Genomic DNA, 18188 nt, shown 5'->3' on the forward strand with positions numbered 1-18188 from the left:
AAAAGTATTTATTCTGATCTGGGTTGGCATTCAGTGGTTATTGTAGTATCACTTACAAGGTGATGACAGCACACTGCATTACCCAACACTAGTGGAATGTGGGGGTTTGACTGAAAATAGGATCCTAGGGAGGGGCACTATTAGGCATGGTCTTGTTGGAGGAAGTGTCGACATTGGAGGTGGGTTTTAAGGTTTCAAAAGCTCAAGCCAAGCCAGGTCCTCTCTCTCTCTCTCTCTCTCTCTCTCTCTCTCTCTCTCTCTCTCTCTTTCTCTCTCTCTGTCTCTCTGTCTCTCTCTCTCTCTCTGTCTCTCTCTGTCTCTCTCTCCCTTGCTGCCTCACAATCCAAACATAGAACTCTCAGCCCCTTCTCCGGCACCATACATATACAGAGAAGGAGAACATCCCTCTAAATCAGTGGTTCTCAACCTGTGAGTTGTGACCCTTTGGGAAGTCAAACAACCCTTTCATAGAGGTTGTCTAAGACGATTGGAAAAAAAAACACAGATATTTATATAAAAATTCATAACAGAAGCACAATTATACTTATATGCAATTATGAAATAGCAATGAAAATAATTTTATGGTTGGAGGTCACCACATGAGGAACTGTGTTAAAGGATTGTAACATTAGGAAGGTTTGAGAACACCTGTTCTATAAAGGTGACAAGAAATTGGTTAATTTTCCATTTATGGGTGATGTTAAAAAGTATATGTACAGTCCCTTTGTAATGTACCTGACTTTTCTTCGCAAACATCGTTCTTTATTCTTATACTAGTTGACTGATAGTAACTAAGTGTGTGTGTGTGTGTGTGTGTGTGTGTGTTGGGGGGTACGTGTATACATGATATTGGTACATGCCACTTGTGGAAGCCAGAGCAAGACACTAAGTATCCTCCTCTATTGCTGGGGATTCAAATTCAGGTCCTTGTTTAGAGCAGATGCTCTTCCTGATGGAGCCAGTTCCCTAGTCTTTACATTATTTAATTCAATAATTATTGACATACTCACCGCATACTAGAATAGCTCAATATAAGATTCCCCACCACAGTCAATAGATCAATCCCACCCCTATTAACAACATACTGGAGGAAGCTACTCTTGAAACTCTTTTCAGATATCACATGAACTGTAATTAACAACAACAAACCACTTCTACCAACACAAACAGGGTACAGATTAAAAAACAAAGCAAAGAAAACAGGCAAGATCTGGGTTTCTGAGCTGGCTCAGAGTGTAGCACTGCCTTCTGACACAACAGATGATTTGAATTCAATGGTCAGGACCCACCCACATGGTAGAAGGAAAGGCTTGACCTCTAAAGCTGTGCTTGACAGCTCTGAGTGAGTCATAGCATGCACAATACACATAAATAAAGTAAAGCACAGTACAAGGGCAATATGACTATTTTTACTTGCTAGGACTCTGTAATTACTATTGTAAGGAGGCTGTGTGACTGCACAGTCAGTTCAGAATCTTTTTCCTTTCTGTACCAGTGCTTCTAGCTTTGGCAGAGGGAACCCCTCATGGTCCAGAGGATGGCTCCACGCCTTCTGCCATGCGTCAGGTTCACTGAATCCTCACAGTGAATCAGAGTTTACACATGAATGACTCCCAAAGTAGAACTGGGGTTGAGCCAAGCTTTCTGAATAATACTTAATATTGTGAATTAGTAGTAGAAAGTTTAACAATGAACGGTTCATGCTCTCATTTGATAAGACTGCAACTTGGTATTCACATAACTGCAAATTACACTTCTATTTATATTACTTTAGTTTTAGCATCACTAATTGAATGGGTAGAATCCTGTTATTGGGTGGGACCCTGCTATGCTCCCCACTAGCTCTATGAGCTTGGTGAGTTGTCTCCTTTCTAAAGTTCAGGTTTTTCCCCTGAAATGGGCCCATTAACTGTATTTAACTCACAGTTATTGTAAATAGCAAATAAACAGTACTTATGAAGATAATCCATAGAAGGGCAGGAAGTGGAAAACATCTTGTTTATGAGCATGACCTTGGGCTCGATCTTCTGGAGTAAAAAAAAAAAAAAAACTACCCTCTATTAAAAAAGGCAGTTAAGAGATGTTCAGTGTATGGAAAGTCCTTCTCTCCCTGCAACCATAGGTCAAAACTAGGCCTCGTGCAAGGAGTACAGGAAGAAGTGGGGGCAACCTTGCCTTCCTTTCCGTCCTTGTAAAGGGAATGTAAGCCTATGGGGTGAGTAATGGTTGCTGTAGTAGCATCTGTGGGATGTGTGTGATGTATGTGGACCTATGTGGGGGTGGGAAAGTGGTACCTGGATGCCTCTAGGATCGTCACACAGTATCTCTTCTAATATGGTTCTCATTTTAATGTATGATGTAACAATGAAAGATATTGGTCACTCTGATCTCAAGCCTCTCTACTACACCTGTGTGTGTGTGTGTGTGTGTGTGTGTGTGTGTGTGACTTACATTTCATCATGCCCAGTGGCGTCTTTGAGAAGCTTGTTGAAATGCAACATTGAGCCACCATCCCCAGAGAATCTGATTCCTCCTGCCCATCTCCCGAGCTGTGTTTAGGCATGCTCATTTTAAATATAAGCCTTGGTTGATTTTGTCGACACTGCAGGCTACTTTACTGCCCCTGATCCACTAGTAGATATTTTATGGTTACTTTTCTCATAGCTTCACTGTGGATCTAGGTCAGGCTGTCTCCATTGCCCCCCCTCTATCACTAGAATGGACTCTTGGTCTCTTCATGACCTGGTTCATGACTCCTTTGCTTTCTCTTCTGACACCCCAGCCTTTGTGCTGAAATGACATCAGTCATTTTGGCTTTTGTAGATACATAGGGCCATGTCCTGTCTTACATACTATCATTTTCACCTATATAATTCTTTCGCACCTGGTTACTTTTGCTGTTCCTTTAATACTCATTTTGGCCATTCTTTCTTTTGAGCTCCAAAAGAGGCTTTAGTATTTCTGGACTGAGTTTAGATAATACCCTGTGCTTACCTCTCATGCAGGAATTGCTTGATTCTGTTCATTACTCACACATAGAATGATTCATAATTCCTGAAGGTAGGCGCCATGTCTTATTGATAATTGTACTTCAATTCCCTAAATCACTACCTGACTCTAGGTATAGCTTCAAGATGGATCTGTTAAACTGAAAGGCTAAAACATATCCTGAGAAGCAACAGCACGAGAAGGGGATACAGTAGAACTAACAAACATGTCTTTGATGTTTAGATCATCCAACTCTTGCTTAATCAACCGAATGAAAGTAACATCAAATTTGAAACACTTTAAATATTTTCACATTTTTAAAATTTGTTTTCTTTCCTTGGGGATGAAGTTGACTAAATACATTCAAATGCCAATATACACAATTATAAAATAGGGATGAAATGTGTGTGTGTGTGTGTGTGTGTGTGTGTGTGTGTGTCTACACATGTGTGCAGTAGATACTATTTTTCAGTTATATATTGTACTATACTTGGAATATAAGGTTTCAGATTAAGTTGGATATTTCAATAGCAATTTTTTAGGCTCAAGATGGAACTGCATAGAACAATGCACATGCAGAAAAAATACATTAGAAACATAACTTATTCTTCATGCCATTCCGATGAGCTGTCTGGAGGGGGAACTCCCCAACCTGTTGAGCTGCCTGTAGGATGTGCAGTGAACTCGTGAACTTGTTTTCCAGATTTTGCAAACTGCCATCCACGCTAGGGTGGGCTTCTAGTGATGTAGCTGCCTGTGAGTCATTTCTGCTCCTGTACGTTACCCCTCACACATACTTCTATGAGATATGGCAATTAAATTTGTAGGCTCACCAAGCTGGGCTTTGGTGGTAACCTTACATTGGTCTGTCATTGGTTTCTTATCTGAGTGAGTAGATAGTTTGTTTGTTTGTAGATTATTCATGGCTTCGCAGGAATAGTGTCACCCAACACTCTGTGAGAGCCACCTAGAGAAGCCATTTCCACTTTATGAGATAATTATCTGTGTGTGAATTGGGAAGGTCTCAGTTGACAGAGGAGCTTGAAGTTTAAAAAAAATGTAATTATTGTGTTCTAAAAGAGCATGATTTAGCAATACTACTCAGGCTGGGAACCTTACTCTTTATGTTTATGCAAGATGATATGTCTGGTTAATCTGTATTGCACCCTGGAAAGAAGAAAAGGAGAGGTGTCAGAGTCAGGAAAACCTGTTAAGAAGCTTCTAGACGGACTAGGATGAAAAAGCAATGACAACCACCAAAGACAGTCTTTTTCTCAATTTTTTTAACTTTGAGAAAAATCTTGTCTTTCTCTATTCCCACAGGGTAATATGACTGATGACTTTTCTTTCATCCCCTCTACCTGACCCTCTAGTCCATCTGAATGACATGTGAGCCTCTTAACCTCTCCTCTATGCACAGATTGGCACCATGAAGGTCTATTCATCTATTTTGCTGGAGTTTGTGTGGGCTAGTCATAATTCATCTCTGAAAATGTTACTTAAAACCCGCGACAAAAATCAATCCCTCTAACTCACGCTGGTCAAGCAAATATAATTCCCATTTTGCTAACAGAACCATCGAATTGCTTTTATGATAAATGGTACAATCGCCAGCTCTGCTATCAGCAATCTTGGGCTACATGAGAAGTTCCAAGAATCAATAGGGTCGAATAGTTTCTCAGTGCTGATGCCAGTTTGATTCGGGGACACTGCTGTCACCAGCTTCTTTGAGGCATCATTCTGCCTATCCTTCCTCACTTAGCTACTAGGATCCCAAGGCCTTGCCGAAGGCAGCTGTTATCAGGAAGCACAAGAACAGACCTTCACAGATGATCATCTTCTTCGATTATTTCTTAGACATTATTTCTGTTTTCCCTCTTCTCTTGCTTTTAGTTCAGATTTTCAGAGTTCCATACCTAGGATACTGCCCTTTCTCAAAGGCCTCCCATCATCCACCTCCAAACTGCCCTCCCAGCGCCCTCCGGGGTTGCTCCTTTCCTGTCATGCAGACAACATGCTAGGTGCTGAGGCATTAATAAATAAATAATAAATTAATAAATAAATAAACACAGGTTCACATCTTTGCCTTCAAGCCTCACAGCACAAGCAAGTACAATACAGGAACACTCGGCGCAAGCTCAGAAAAAACTACTAGATCTGCTTTGGTCATCCGCCCCACAATTGTTCATTTTCTACAGGATAAAGTACAAGCTTCCCAAAAGATTTAAGTCATCAGAATTATCTTTCTCCTTCTGAGCCCCTTTATTCTCCTCTTAATAAAGTGTCTTTTGCAGTGAAGCAACTGCACTTTACTTCCTGCCTGGCTGGTGGCCTGCTCCTACCTGCCTCGCATGTGTTATAAATCCCATTGATCCCTTTAAGGCTGGCAACTCAAATTCTCTGGGTTTGTAACCAAGAATTCTATTTCCTTTGTCCTTAAGAGTAAGATCTCTGGTCTTTCCTGGGTTATGGACTATGACTTCCTTCCTGTAGGAACTAATTCTCTCCCTGAGAACATCTGCTTCTCTGGGCCAGCTGTTAGGGTGGAGATTTATTTCTCCATATTATCTCACATGTGTATCTGATGACTGACAAAACATGTTAACCAATACCCAGGCCCTCACTTTATTCTCCCAGGCCACTGTAGCGGAAGGATGTAGCCCTTAGCTTACTTCAGAAATACACACATCAAAGGAAAAAAAACCCCAGTTTTCCTCTTTCTAGATTTAAATTTCTGCTTGAGTTAAGTTTGTGACAAAACTAAACTGAACTCAATTTTCTTCTTCATTTTTCTAACTGCACAAGTGTGACATATCTCAATGGGAAAGAGCGATTACTGCATGCTATAGTAAACAGATAATGAGCTTTGGGATCAGCCAGACATGAGCTAGATTTACTTTTGTAAAACTTTAAGTCTACCAAGGAGTAAATGACTTCCTTTGGAATTTTGTAGTGGTGTTTAACATTTTATAGAAACTGGATTGTTGCCAATTATACTCCTACTACTTTGTGTGTATGCAGTTTCAAATGAGAGAAGGTGTGCTAACATGTGGCAGCCAGATGCCAGCTCACATTCCCTTTTTTGTACACTCTAGGATCCACAGGATGCCCAGGGAAGGGTGCAGCCGTAGCAGGCAGAATTTCTCACCACAGTCTACAGCCATATTTTTTGAGATAGAAATTCCATCTTGTTCTTATGAAAAAATGGTATGAGTTATTACAGACTGCATGCTGGTTCTCACTCAGACCTAGTCTGTCTCCTAGGCTAGACTGACTGAGTACTAGGGGTTTACATGCCCCTGCTTCTTAAGTGCAGGGATGATAAATACTGGCTATCATGCCTGGTTTTATATGGATTTGGGGGATCCAACCTGGATTCTCATGCTGATGCAATGAGCACTTCAGCAATTGAGCTGTCTGCAGCTTCCTACACTTTTCAGAGCACCTACCTACCCTCGTCTTTCTATCCCAGAAGGAGGAAAAGCAGAACTAGCTACTATTTCCATTTTAGTTTAGACCTTAGGAGAGGTTTAAGGTGCAAGTGGGACAGCTATGAACAGACACACTTACCACACCTTGCTGACACTCTTCAGTAAGGATACAGACACTGCTCTACATCCTTGCCTACATGTGTTTCTCTTCTTTAGTTATAGGAATTTAACAAGAACAACAAAGTCCAGCAAGTAATCACTCTGTCTAATACAGTGCAGCTTGCTTGCCCTTGAAACTTACTCATTTTTAAAGACCTTTCAACAAGTAACAGAATGACAGGTTAGGAAAGTAATGAAAAAACATTGCAAGAACAATGAAAGAAATTAAGGGGTGAGGTTTACATCAAGTTTACATAAAGGATAGTCTGAATGAAACTCAAAAGGAACTTCACAGACATTCCCAGGTGGAACTTGACTACCCTGAGACTGGCAGTCCTGAGATGGCTCTCAAAAGGCTCATCCTGACAGATGACTGTTTGCAGCATAGCAGTCAAGGTGGCCTGGAATTATCCATGCTATTGCTATAATAGCACATTCCTCTACACATTCAGACATAGAATTGGGAAGTGCAGCATGGCAAGACAGCATGTTCGTACTTACAGAGGTTATAGCTCAAAAGTTCTTTCTGAACTTTTATATGAGCCTTTTGATCTTCCCTGTCATCCCTCTTTGCTGCAACTGCCTCTAAACCTCCATGGTCTACTGTGCCTGATGCACTTGATTCTCCTTAAGTTCAACTGTGAAATGTGTTTGCTTTTGCCGGTATGCACAACTATCTCCTGATTAAATTCTAAGATCCTGTTCAAACATCACCTCCTCTTTTAAACCTGCTTTTTCTCTGTGATTGTTAATATTAATGATCAACTTGACAGGATTTAAAAATCACCAGGGAGACAATCCTCTTGGTATAACTGTGAGGGATTATTATTATTATTATTATTATTAGGGTAGTCTTTGAGCAAGACTGTGAGGGATTATCTTAATTAATAGAGATCTGAAAACCTGCCTACAATGGGTGTCACCACTCCCTAGGCTAGGATCCTGAAGTGTAAGGAAAGTTACTGAGCACCAGCTTCCATCTTGCTCTGCTTCCTGAATGGAGATTTAATGTGAACAGCTACCTCAAGCTCATGCCATAACAGTCTATGTGACTCCAAATATGTCTTTCCTTCATTAAGTTGCTTTTGTATGGGTATTTTATCACAGTGACATAAAATTAAGACATTGGCCTAGGTAAAAACGATTCAGCAATGGAAAAGACATGTTAGGTTGATAAAAATCACCTGATTTTAAACCTTACTCTTAGACCTTCCTTTCTAATTGTGGGATCTTAGACAAACTTGGGCAGTTTTGCTGAGGCTAAGTCTACTGATTATTAAACAGAAATCTACAGTTTGCAAAAGTTAAGGGATGATCCCCGTGGTGCTGTACAATTATTTTCTTGACTCCAATTGTCTTTGGGAACTCACTGAGTGATCTTGCCCTTGTTGGTTGCCTCATAAGGTGCCTTAAACAATATCTCATGCTTTGTAGCACTTAATGGTACTTTAATCAATATCGAGTTCTGGAAAAGTGACTCAAGCACTAGCAAGCCAGTTAAAGTTTAAATTCTATGAAGTGTTCACTGGTCACTTAGGTTGCACAAGTCCATAGTCTGTATTCAATACAGGTAGGTATTTAATTAAAGTTCTCTGTTATATATCATCTGTATGCAGGAAATAAATAGGACATCTATTATTACATTCTCATCAGGAATCAATAAAAATATCTACCATTTTGGAGGCTGGAGAAATGGCTCAGTGGTTGGGAGAACTGGCTGATCTTCCAGAAGATCAATTTCCAGCACCCACATGGTAGTTTACAATCCTCTATAACTCCAATTCTAGAGGATCTGACAAATATGTGAGTAAAACACCAATGCACATAGAGTAAAAAATAAAAAAAAATCACTAAATTTTTTTCTACCAGTTTTGTATTAAAGTGGTGACTGTTTTAAAGGACTCTATACCATGATGTTATAGACCACATGTACAGATGAATTTCTATTTCACCTAAATATTTTGGCAAAGTAAAATATTATGTCACTGGACTTTTCAATAATAATTCTAGTTAATATATAAAAGACAACATTGTGGCTGGGTTAACCAAAGCCTTGGCAAATGATCTACTCTGGCTCTTTTCATGGTAACACCTATTGACCATAACTTGTAGTATCTACCCTTTCCTCTACCAAGTCACATTTGAAAGAAAAAAAATAAGGAGCATGAAGAGAAAAAGAATAGGATGTCAAAAGGTAGGAGGAGTTATTTCACAACACAGCAACAAGACATTTATATTAGTATGGCCCTCAGTGGGAAGGTGAGATAAATTCAACATGACACTGAAGAGGAGAGCTGGAGTAAGAAAGGGGAGGGGTTTGGTGAATACCCTTACCACTAACTGACATTTGCAGAGCACCAGTGTGTCCTCAGCAGCTCCCAGTGAGCACCCTGCTTACAGCAGGAAGAGAACCTGAGAATCTTAGTATCAGTGGGGCCTAGAAAAAGCCTGACTAGTATGGGCAAGAGTGTTGAGTCTCCAGACTAACAGGCCTAGGAGTGACCAGAGAACTAGAATTGTCTTTTTGACAACTGTATAAGTTATATTAAAGACAGTAAAGTTATAGCCAATGTCATCCTGAAGAGTAAGAGAACTAAACTCCTTACTCTCTGAGAATAAAAAAGAGACTGGCATTTGAACTCCCCTCTCTTTTGATACTTCTATCATTTTATTAGAGATTCTGACCAGGAGAATTAAGTAGGAAACAAACAAACAAACAAACAAACAAAAAACAAAGAAAAGTAAAGACAACATTGAAGAGAAAAAAATAAAACTCTTCTTTTGCATATGATGTATCTTCTATATAAGAAATTTTGAGAAATTCACTAAAACTGTCAAAACTATAAATGTTATAAGATATAAAATCTACATGAAGTGATAACTGTATTTCTATACATTTGCCATAAGTGATCTTAAATGAAATTAAGCAAACAATTTACATACAAAGAAACACAGTTGGAATTTGGTGCCTCTCCATGAACAAAACTAATTCAAAATTGGTTGACACTTTAACATAAGAGTTATAACTATAACCTTCCTGCAAGAAAATACAACATAAACCTCAATGACCTTGGATTTGACAATGCTTCTATAGACACTGCATTAAAAAAGCAACAAAAGAAAAATGGATTGGAAAACAACAAAAAAAAAAGTCTTTGTATCTCAAAGAACACTGTCAAGAGAATAGGATGAGAACAGAGAAAAAAAGTACTAGGAAGGCATTTATCTGGAAAGCCTTTAAAGACAGAGTGCAGGACTAGTGAGATGTCCAAGTAGTTAAAGTGCTTGCCACGAAATCAAGAAGACCAGAGTTCAGATCTTCAGAATCCATGTAACTGCTTGCTGGGTGTGGCTGCCTGCCTGTAATTCCAGCCTTGGAAGGTAGAGACAGGATCCCCTTGGAAGGTAGAGACAGGATCAAGCTGGCTAGCAAGACTAGTGGTATTGGTGAGTTACAGGTTTGATTGGAAGACACCGCGTCAAAGGTGAAAGAGCAATGGCAGATTTCTGACATTAATCAGCCACACTCATCCCCATATACACCTTACCACTTACTTGTCCCCTACCCCTATCTCCCTACCCCACATCCACACAATAGACACATACACACGAATAAGTGAGGAGAAAGGTTTTACAACCACCCCCAGGATATATGGAGAGACCCTACAACCCAGTAACAATAACACCAAGAAAATTCCAACTTACAGAGACTGAATCTGACGTCTCTCAGAAAGGATAGGCCAGTAAGTACATGAAAAGAAACTCACCAGCTCCACTGATCAGGAAATACAAATCAAAACCACAGTAACAACACACAGTAACAGGGACCAAGATAGATGGAATTTTAAAAGGCACATAATAGCAAGAATTGTTCAGCATGTGAAGAAATCATAGCACACATATACTGACGATAGAAATGCTAAATGTTGTAGGCACGGTATAAAGCCATCTGGCAGTTCTGAAAATGTGCAGTGCAGAGCCATCATATTGCTGAAGGGATCAGCAATTTTACTGCACTATGTAATCAATGAAAGTAAAAACATGTCCATATCAAAATCTTAATATAAATGTTCATGGTAGCATTATCCACAGTAAATAGTGGAAACATCACAGATGTCTGTCAACTGATGAATGGATATGCTAAATGTGGTGTGTCTGCACAATGGAATTTTATATGCCAAAAAGGAAATGAAGTACTTCTTTATTCATGCAACAGTATAAAAGCAACTTGAAAAAAATAGTGCGGTATGGAGTTAGAAGTCATAAAGGAGCATAGTCCATTTATATGAATTAATGAATTAATTACCTGCATATGTATAAGACACAAAATAGGTTATTGACTATGGTTAGGTGGGGAAGGGAGTCTGGAGAATGGGAAATGATTGATAACCTTTACAGGATTTTTTTTTATGAAGTGATGAAATTTCCCAGGCTGACTGTGGCAATGACTGCCCAACTCTAAATTTAAGTGGGAGAGTTATATGATATGATAGTGAAGTAAATGCTATTAAAGCTGGGATCGAGAAGAAATGTACATGTGAGTGTTAAGCGTGATAGGATTTTGTTGTTGATTCTTTCCTATGTCTGTCACAACAATCTACATATTCACTTAAATAACCCATGTCTATATTTCTGTGATGATGTCTTAACTGTATGATGTGTATCAAACTAGATATATTTTTAGTTGAGCCAATACTGTTGATGAAAGGGGACCTTTTAGAACATTTATAGAAAACACCTAAACTATGTTTCCTCATTATAGTCAACATATATGTTTTGTTATCACTGGCTTTGTCCCCAGTAATTAATATATTTATAATAAGCCCACTTGATCAGAAATGACATTACTTTTAGCAACACATTTGTGTGGCAGTTCTCTTTTGTCTATTGGTGCTATTATTTCTTTGCTATAAAAAGCCCAAATGTTAATTATCACTCAATCTAAGGCAACTGAGAGAACAGAATGTCTCCATCAATTTGTACCTACCCCTTTGGAATCAATCACACCAGGTTTTGCATTGAACTTCACTGTCTTCAATCGGGCACGCTCCTTTCTTTCCACCCTAATGAAAATCAAAAACAGTCAATTAAGTGACAAGGCATTTATAATTAAGTTCCTTATTCAGTAAAGAGCACTTCTTCCTCTCATCTGTACGACTCAAATAAAATTTGGTCTAAAATTGTTTACTTCCTTTGGTAAAAGTAGTTTAAAAAAACCTTAGGAAAAAGTATCTAAGCTTCTAATATGTCCCCAGAAATATTTGTCCTACATGCATGGAGAGTATTTGGAAGTAACAGAGAAAATCATTATTGAAGGGCTTAATGAATCAACCAGAACCTATTTCAGGAAATCACAGCCCAGGAAAACCAATACCTAGAGTGGAAACAAACAAAACCTTTCTGTTCCCCACTATGCTTCCATTAAAGAACATCATTACACAGTCAGCTCCACTTAGTAACCAATATGTTACATGTAATCTCAAAAGTCCCTCCAAGGAGTCTAATGTCCTTCTGTCATTCCTGTAGCATTATTATCTTACCTTCCACTTTATGAGCATTTGTCATGTTCTTAACCAAGAATATAGGAACAAAGAAAATAAAAAAATTAAAGCATGATTGTAACAGGCATTTATCATGATAGGCTCTTAGCAAGGACAGAAAGCCAGACAAATATTCCTAACAGTCTCGGGGGATGTGTGTATGTGTGTGAGTATGGAGAGAGAGAGAGAGAGAGAGAGAGAGAGAGAGAGAGAGAGAGAGAGAGAGAGAGAGAGCTGCTGTGGCTCTTTGAAGGAGATGTCAACTAATCTGAAACTAGAAGGGTGGGAAAGAGCTTGTCAGTAGGATAAAGTTAGCATGCATTCCAGTTCCTAACAAGCTAGGTGCCTGAAAGATGGTGCCATGGTCCATACAGGATGAGGCAAGGCTAGTGAAATTGTAGGGTTTCATAGGGCATTGGGCCAGGTGTATGGCACATGCCTGAAACCTACCACAGAGAAGGAAGAGACAACAGGACAGTGGATTCAAGGGCATCATCAGATATATGAATTCAAGGCTATCCTGACCTACATGAAATCACAAAATGTCTCAAAAAATATAGCTGGAGCAATAGCTCTGTTGATAAAGTGCTTGTCTTTTGAGCTAAAGGACCTTAGTTTGAAGCCATGTAAAAAGACAGGCATGAGGCGGGAGTCGGGGCATGAGTTTATAATCCTAGAAGAGACAGAGACAGTTGAATTCCATTCCTAGGGCAGATCGGCTAGTTTTTTCAGCCTGCCTTGTGAATTCCAGGCCAGTAAAAGACCCACCTTAAGAGGTGGGGCATAAGAAATGACACCCATGGGGTTGGAGATTTAGCTCAGTGGTAGATCGCTTGCCTAGCAAGTGCAAGGCCCTGGGTTCAGTCCCCAGCTCCGAAAAAAAGAAAAAAAAAAAAAAGAAAAAAAAGAAATGACACCCATGAATTTATGTACACATGCAGCCATACACCTATGTACATCTACATAAACATGAACTCATCTTTTTCTCCCACTGAGCCACTCAAGGACTTGGGTAGTAATAACAAAGCATAAATGAGGAAGGTGGTATAATCAATTGAAGACTTTAATGATTTCTTTTTATTTATGCGTATATGTATGTGTGTGCATGAAGTCATGCTCATGTGCAAGCAGGGGCTTGTAGAAAGCTCAAAGAGTGTATTGGGTTCCCCAGAGTTGGAGTTACTGGTATTCATGAACTGCTAGACATGGGTATAGGATCCTGAGCCCTGGTCGTCTGCAAAGCAGCAAACTCTCTTCACCATGGAGTTACCTCTCTAGCCCTTCAAATGAGTGATTTAAGAATAGGATCTTGGTGCAGTGGAGAACAATTCTGGAAGGGAAGGAAAAAGAGGAGACTGGTATCTGCTGAGAAGCTGTTTCCATGAACTAGGCAATATCAATAAAGAATAGGAAAGGATGATTGGGAGAAGAAAACAAGGGCTCGAGAAACACCAGGAAGTAAAATTTGAGCTGTTTCCATTTGAAGGTAGAGTTGAGGAAGAGGAATCTAAATATTTCCTTGACTTTTCCAAGTCTGTACAGGAAACCATTGTTTTTATTTCCTGCTGCTCACAATACTGGATTTGATCTCTTATGTAAGTTACATCTTGACTTCCTTCTTTAAAACATTTCATATTTAATATGCAAGGTGCATGTAACAGTAGAATATTATTGCAGGTCCACAGTGGATGACCATTGAACAAAAATATTATTTGGTAGGCTGCTGTGACATGATTCTGTTTAAATTTGGCTTTAATCCCATTTTTTTTTCTTTCTGAGGAAAGAAAAGAGCAAGTGAGAGAAAAATAATCCTGGATCTATAGAAACTTAATGGTTTATGAAGTCGAAGCTATTCTTAGCTGTGTAATTAACAGCAGGCTACTTCCTAACTGGGAGCTCTTTTGTGTTTCCAACTGCAACATTGAATATCTGGGTTTCTATAGTTACAGAATAAAGTTTCAGAATACATTTACTCCACTGGCAGCATAGAATATTTGAGTGAAAAGAACTGAACAAAAATGTTCACATCTAACATCAGTTATTAAAGCAATATATTCCATGTAGAGAAACCTGTGCTGAGAGTAGCTCCCTGCACCCACACAGCATCCCAGAGCATGGAATGAAGGGCTTTAGAGAAACTGCCAAGGGGAAGAAGCTCATTGAGAAGAATCACAAAAAAAAAAGTCTTTTTAGTCTCTTTCACTCTAGAAATTACTCAGGTAATTCTTATTAACCTCTTTAGATTTTCCTAAAACAGTTGTTAGAGCCTTTAGCTTTATTCTGGCTTCTTTGCATTAATTCTGCTAATTATGGGGAGCATGTAGAGAATATATAGTTATTTGATTAGAGCACGTAAATAAATTCTGCATAAGCTCACAGAACCCACAAGCACACATGACACAAGGCTCAGGTCAGTGCTCTATCCTGAGGATTATCTGGGAGAACAGTTCCATTTCCTCACAGACTTCTGAGGTTATCCTTTCGCTCTTCTGAGTGAATGACCTTACGTCTAGCTTTAATGGGGGTCATCATTGAACTCTTTAAAGGTGTACAAGCAATATAGTCAGACACACATACATGTGCGTGCATTTATCTAACAATTACTATGCTTGGCTAACCTTTTGAATTGAAAATAAGATTTTTCATATAATGTATTATGATTATGGTTTCCCTTCTCCCAAGTACTCCCATTTTCCCACTCACCCCAAATCACACTTTTCTCTAATTAGAAGGTAAATAAAAACAAACCAGAATGGGAACAAACAAACAAACAAACAAGCAGAAACCCTTAGCACAGGTAAGAGAAAAAAAAAAGACAAGGCTAGCTCATTAAGGAGACATGCTTGGGCTCTCTCATGTAGGAGATTAGAACATCTTCTTTCTTACTTTGGTAGGAAGTATTGTGCGTTATGGGAATATAAACTATGGCTAAGGTTTTAATATGCAATTGCTAATGGTTTTCATTCTTATTTGTACCATCTTGCTTGGTCCTCTGTTAACCCAGCAACATAAGTCCTGTCAAACCCATTTTTGTGGCTGTCAAAGCTGAGGTTTGATGCATGGCAGACTAGAAGGTGATGCAACCAGTTTGCTCTTGCTCCAACAACTGACACTGCTGTCTGCCCATAACCATGCTTTTGGGGAAACAAAACTCAAAGACTTGTCCTGTCTACTTTACTCATTGGAAATTCTCAACAAATATGAGGGTTTGAATGAGTGATACAGAGTTGACAAGCCAATATATAGACCCTAGAGGCCTCGGCTGAATTTCCCCACAAATGCTATGTCCCCCATATCCATTGTCAAAATATTTTGAATTATATGAATTATACACAACCAGACCTAAGCATATAACCAGCAAGGAAGCAACATACCATGACAGGCTAGCCTCATATTCAGAATAAATTTGCTTTAGTCACAGAAAACAGTTTAACTAAATGCTCTTTTGCTAGCATAGCATAGCATAGCATAGCATAGCATAGCATAGCATAGCATAGCATAGCATAGCATAGCATAGCATAGCACAGCACAGCATAGCACGCCTGAAACAATTCTTTTTCAACACACCAGAAACCACAGTGGCTATCCATCACAAAAAAATTGGCCCCATAAGTTCTCTGCAAATGTGGAAATGGCTGTAGGTTAATTTTTTCTTCCTTGCCTTAGCCTTTCTGTATTCTCCAAGTTCTTCCTGGGACACAGTGACTCACTTACTCCTCAAACAAGAGCTAAGGCTGCGAGATGGGCTTTAAACAGTACAGCATTCTTTTCTTTGGCACCAAATGCTCAAGATCTGGCAACTGGAAAGCAATCCTCATTTGAGTCTATACCAAATTTCGAAAGTTGTGCTTGGCACTTTATCTATTTTATCTATAACTTAAACTTATGATACCTCATGACTTAACACAGAGTTGAGCACATAGTCCATGTAAATCAACAAGGATATGAATCTGTTGAATGACTGACTGACTGGCTGAGTGAATGACTGACTGATTGACTGACTGACTGACTGAAGTCTCCAGCAGGGTATTAGCTATGAGCATGAAGTGGTTTGCCAAGCAAGCTGTGCTTCCTAGTTAAAGCTCATCATTTCACCACCTTTTCTATCAACAAGTTAACGGCAGGAGAGATGGCTCAGTGGTCAAGAGCACTGGCTGCTCTTCTACTGAACACCCAGGCATGTGGCAACTCACAAATGCCTGTAACTTCAGTCCCTGGGGCTTCCATGGGAAATAGGCACACACAGATATACATAACATTATCCTCTCTAGTTATTTTATTCCTTTGGAAAGGAGAGTACATTAAGGCTCGAAGATCTTTGTTGAAGGAACTAACTGCTGGATCTGTCAGTATAGACTCAACAATGGTGAAACCACTACTATATGTTCCCTCTCACTCTTGGACTCAATCACTTAATTAGATTCTTTAAGCAGACATAATCCTCCCCACCTACTCTTGTTGCTGACCAAGCACTAGAAACATGAACTGGATGGCAAAACTTGAGCAAATCCATTCTGATACCTAGCATCTTTAGATAGCACCAAATGTCTATGCTATAACAAGCCTTTTGTCCAACAATTATTTTCAGGTTCTGGCAAAACATAACTGGAGTACTGGACAGGAGGAACAGGATCTGTTCCTAGGGTTTCCTATGTCCCTGTTGCTTAGGCCTTATCCACTTGAGTGGGCCTGTGAGGTACAGGTGAGTAAAGTTTCTAATAAATGTTAGACATGGGTTGTAGTCAATAATTAATTAATGGGCTTTTAGATTCACAGAGTGTGAGCCAACTCCTGGCTTGGCTACTTATAACCATGTGATGTCAGCAACCAGAGACTCTATGCTAAAAGCCCAGACTGAAGTCACACACACACACACACACACACACACACACACACACACACACACACACACACACACACACACCTTGGCTTTAGGTTTCCTATTGTTTCTACTTGCTGAATCTTTGACTTAAAACAGACATTTTAGGGTGGCTTTTCATGTTGGCCAATTGAGAATAGTAAAACTGCAAAGAGTTACAGCAGAGGCTAAATGAGATCATGTAAGGTGAGTGTTTAACCTGGAGTCATAGATGGGTGCAATTAGACTCATGATGTAAGGCTATTCAGAAGTGTCACTAAAGCCACTTGGACCACCATTCTCTGTTTCCTCCTCACCTTGTAAAAGGGAGGCAACACATGCTTTACATGTTTGCTACAACTGTGGACCCTGCCAGGTAAGCTGGAGGCATGAGTTTTTTTCTGAGGGCATTCCCAAATGTGGCCCTCTAATGGTTTGAGTGGAAACCTCCTCACATAGGCTAATGGGTTGGAGCACATGCTGCAAGGCTGTGGAATCTCTTAGAGATGGGGCCTTGCTCCAGGTGAAGGGCTGCATGGGCAGGGCTCAGGGCTTATAGTGTAGGTCTGGTTCTAACCAGAGTCCTGTCTCTGCTTTCTCATTTTACCCAGATGTGACAGGCAATTGCTTTATATTTCCATAGCCAGAGAAACCCCACCGTCATGTTATTACAGCTGTACTGAACTATACCTCCTTAAACTGTGAACCAGGCTGTAAGTTGTGTGTGTTGATTATTCTGCTACAGGAATGAGAAAAAAATTAAGTGGCCTAAGCCTGATGCCCTGTAGGAATAAGGAGAGCTGAAACTCTGACAGTTGCTCACAGAGGTATATGAAAGCTGTGTGTTCAAATCCTGGCTTAGCCCCTTGCTATCAATGTGATTCTGCCAGGGTGCTTGGGTTATCTGAATTTCCTTTCTATAACTTGAAAGTACCTTAGAACAGTGCTCTTAGTACAGTGGGAAGGCATTCAATCTTGCTACCAGAGAGACCTGGGCTCATTAGCTGGTAAATACATTTACTTCTTGGACCTCCAGTTTCACCATGAGGCTTCTAGCACTGTGAAGATTAAATTGAAGTCATATATTTGAAAGTATCTGGTATGATAAAGAATGCTATTAATGTTTCCACCAAAGCTTTTATTGAAATTTAATCAACATTGCATTAATAAATAGAGCAGGAGGAACACTCAAGGGGTGACTGTGTTATGAGT

General features: G+C 39.6%; 1 protein-coding gene across 1 annotated transcript in view; it reads right to left on the reverse strand.

The window, feature by feature from the left end:
* Dlg2 (discs large MAGUK scaffold protein 2) overlaps positions 1-18188 on the reverse strand; it is a 1821467-nt gene that overhangs the window by 45998 nt on the left and 1757281 nt on the right. The window contains 1 exon segment of the mRNA XM_032895287.1: positions 11566-11641. Coding sequence (XP_032751178.1) covers positions 11566-11641 — 76 coding nt within the window.

The sequence above is a fragment of the Rattus rattus genome, chromosome 2, assembly GCF_011064425.1.
Source record: "Rattus rattus isolate New Zealand chromosome 2, Rrattus_CSIRO_v1, whole genome shotgun sequence".
NCBI classification, from domain to species: domain Eukaryota; kingdom Metazoa; phylum Chordata; class Mammalia; order Rodentia; family Muridae; genus Rattus; species Rattus rattus.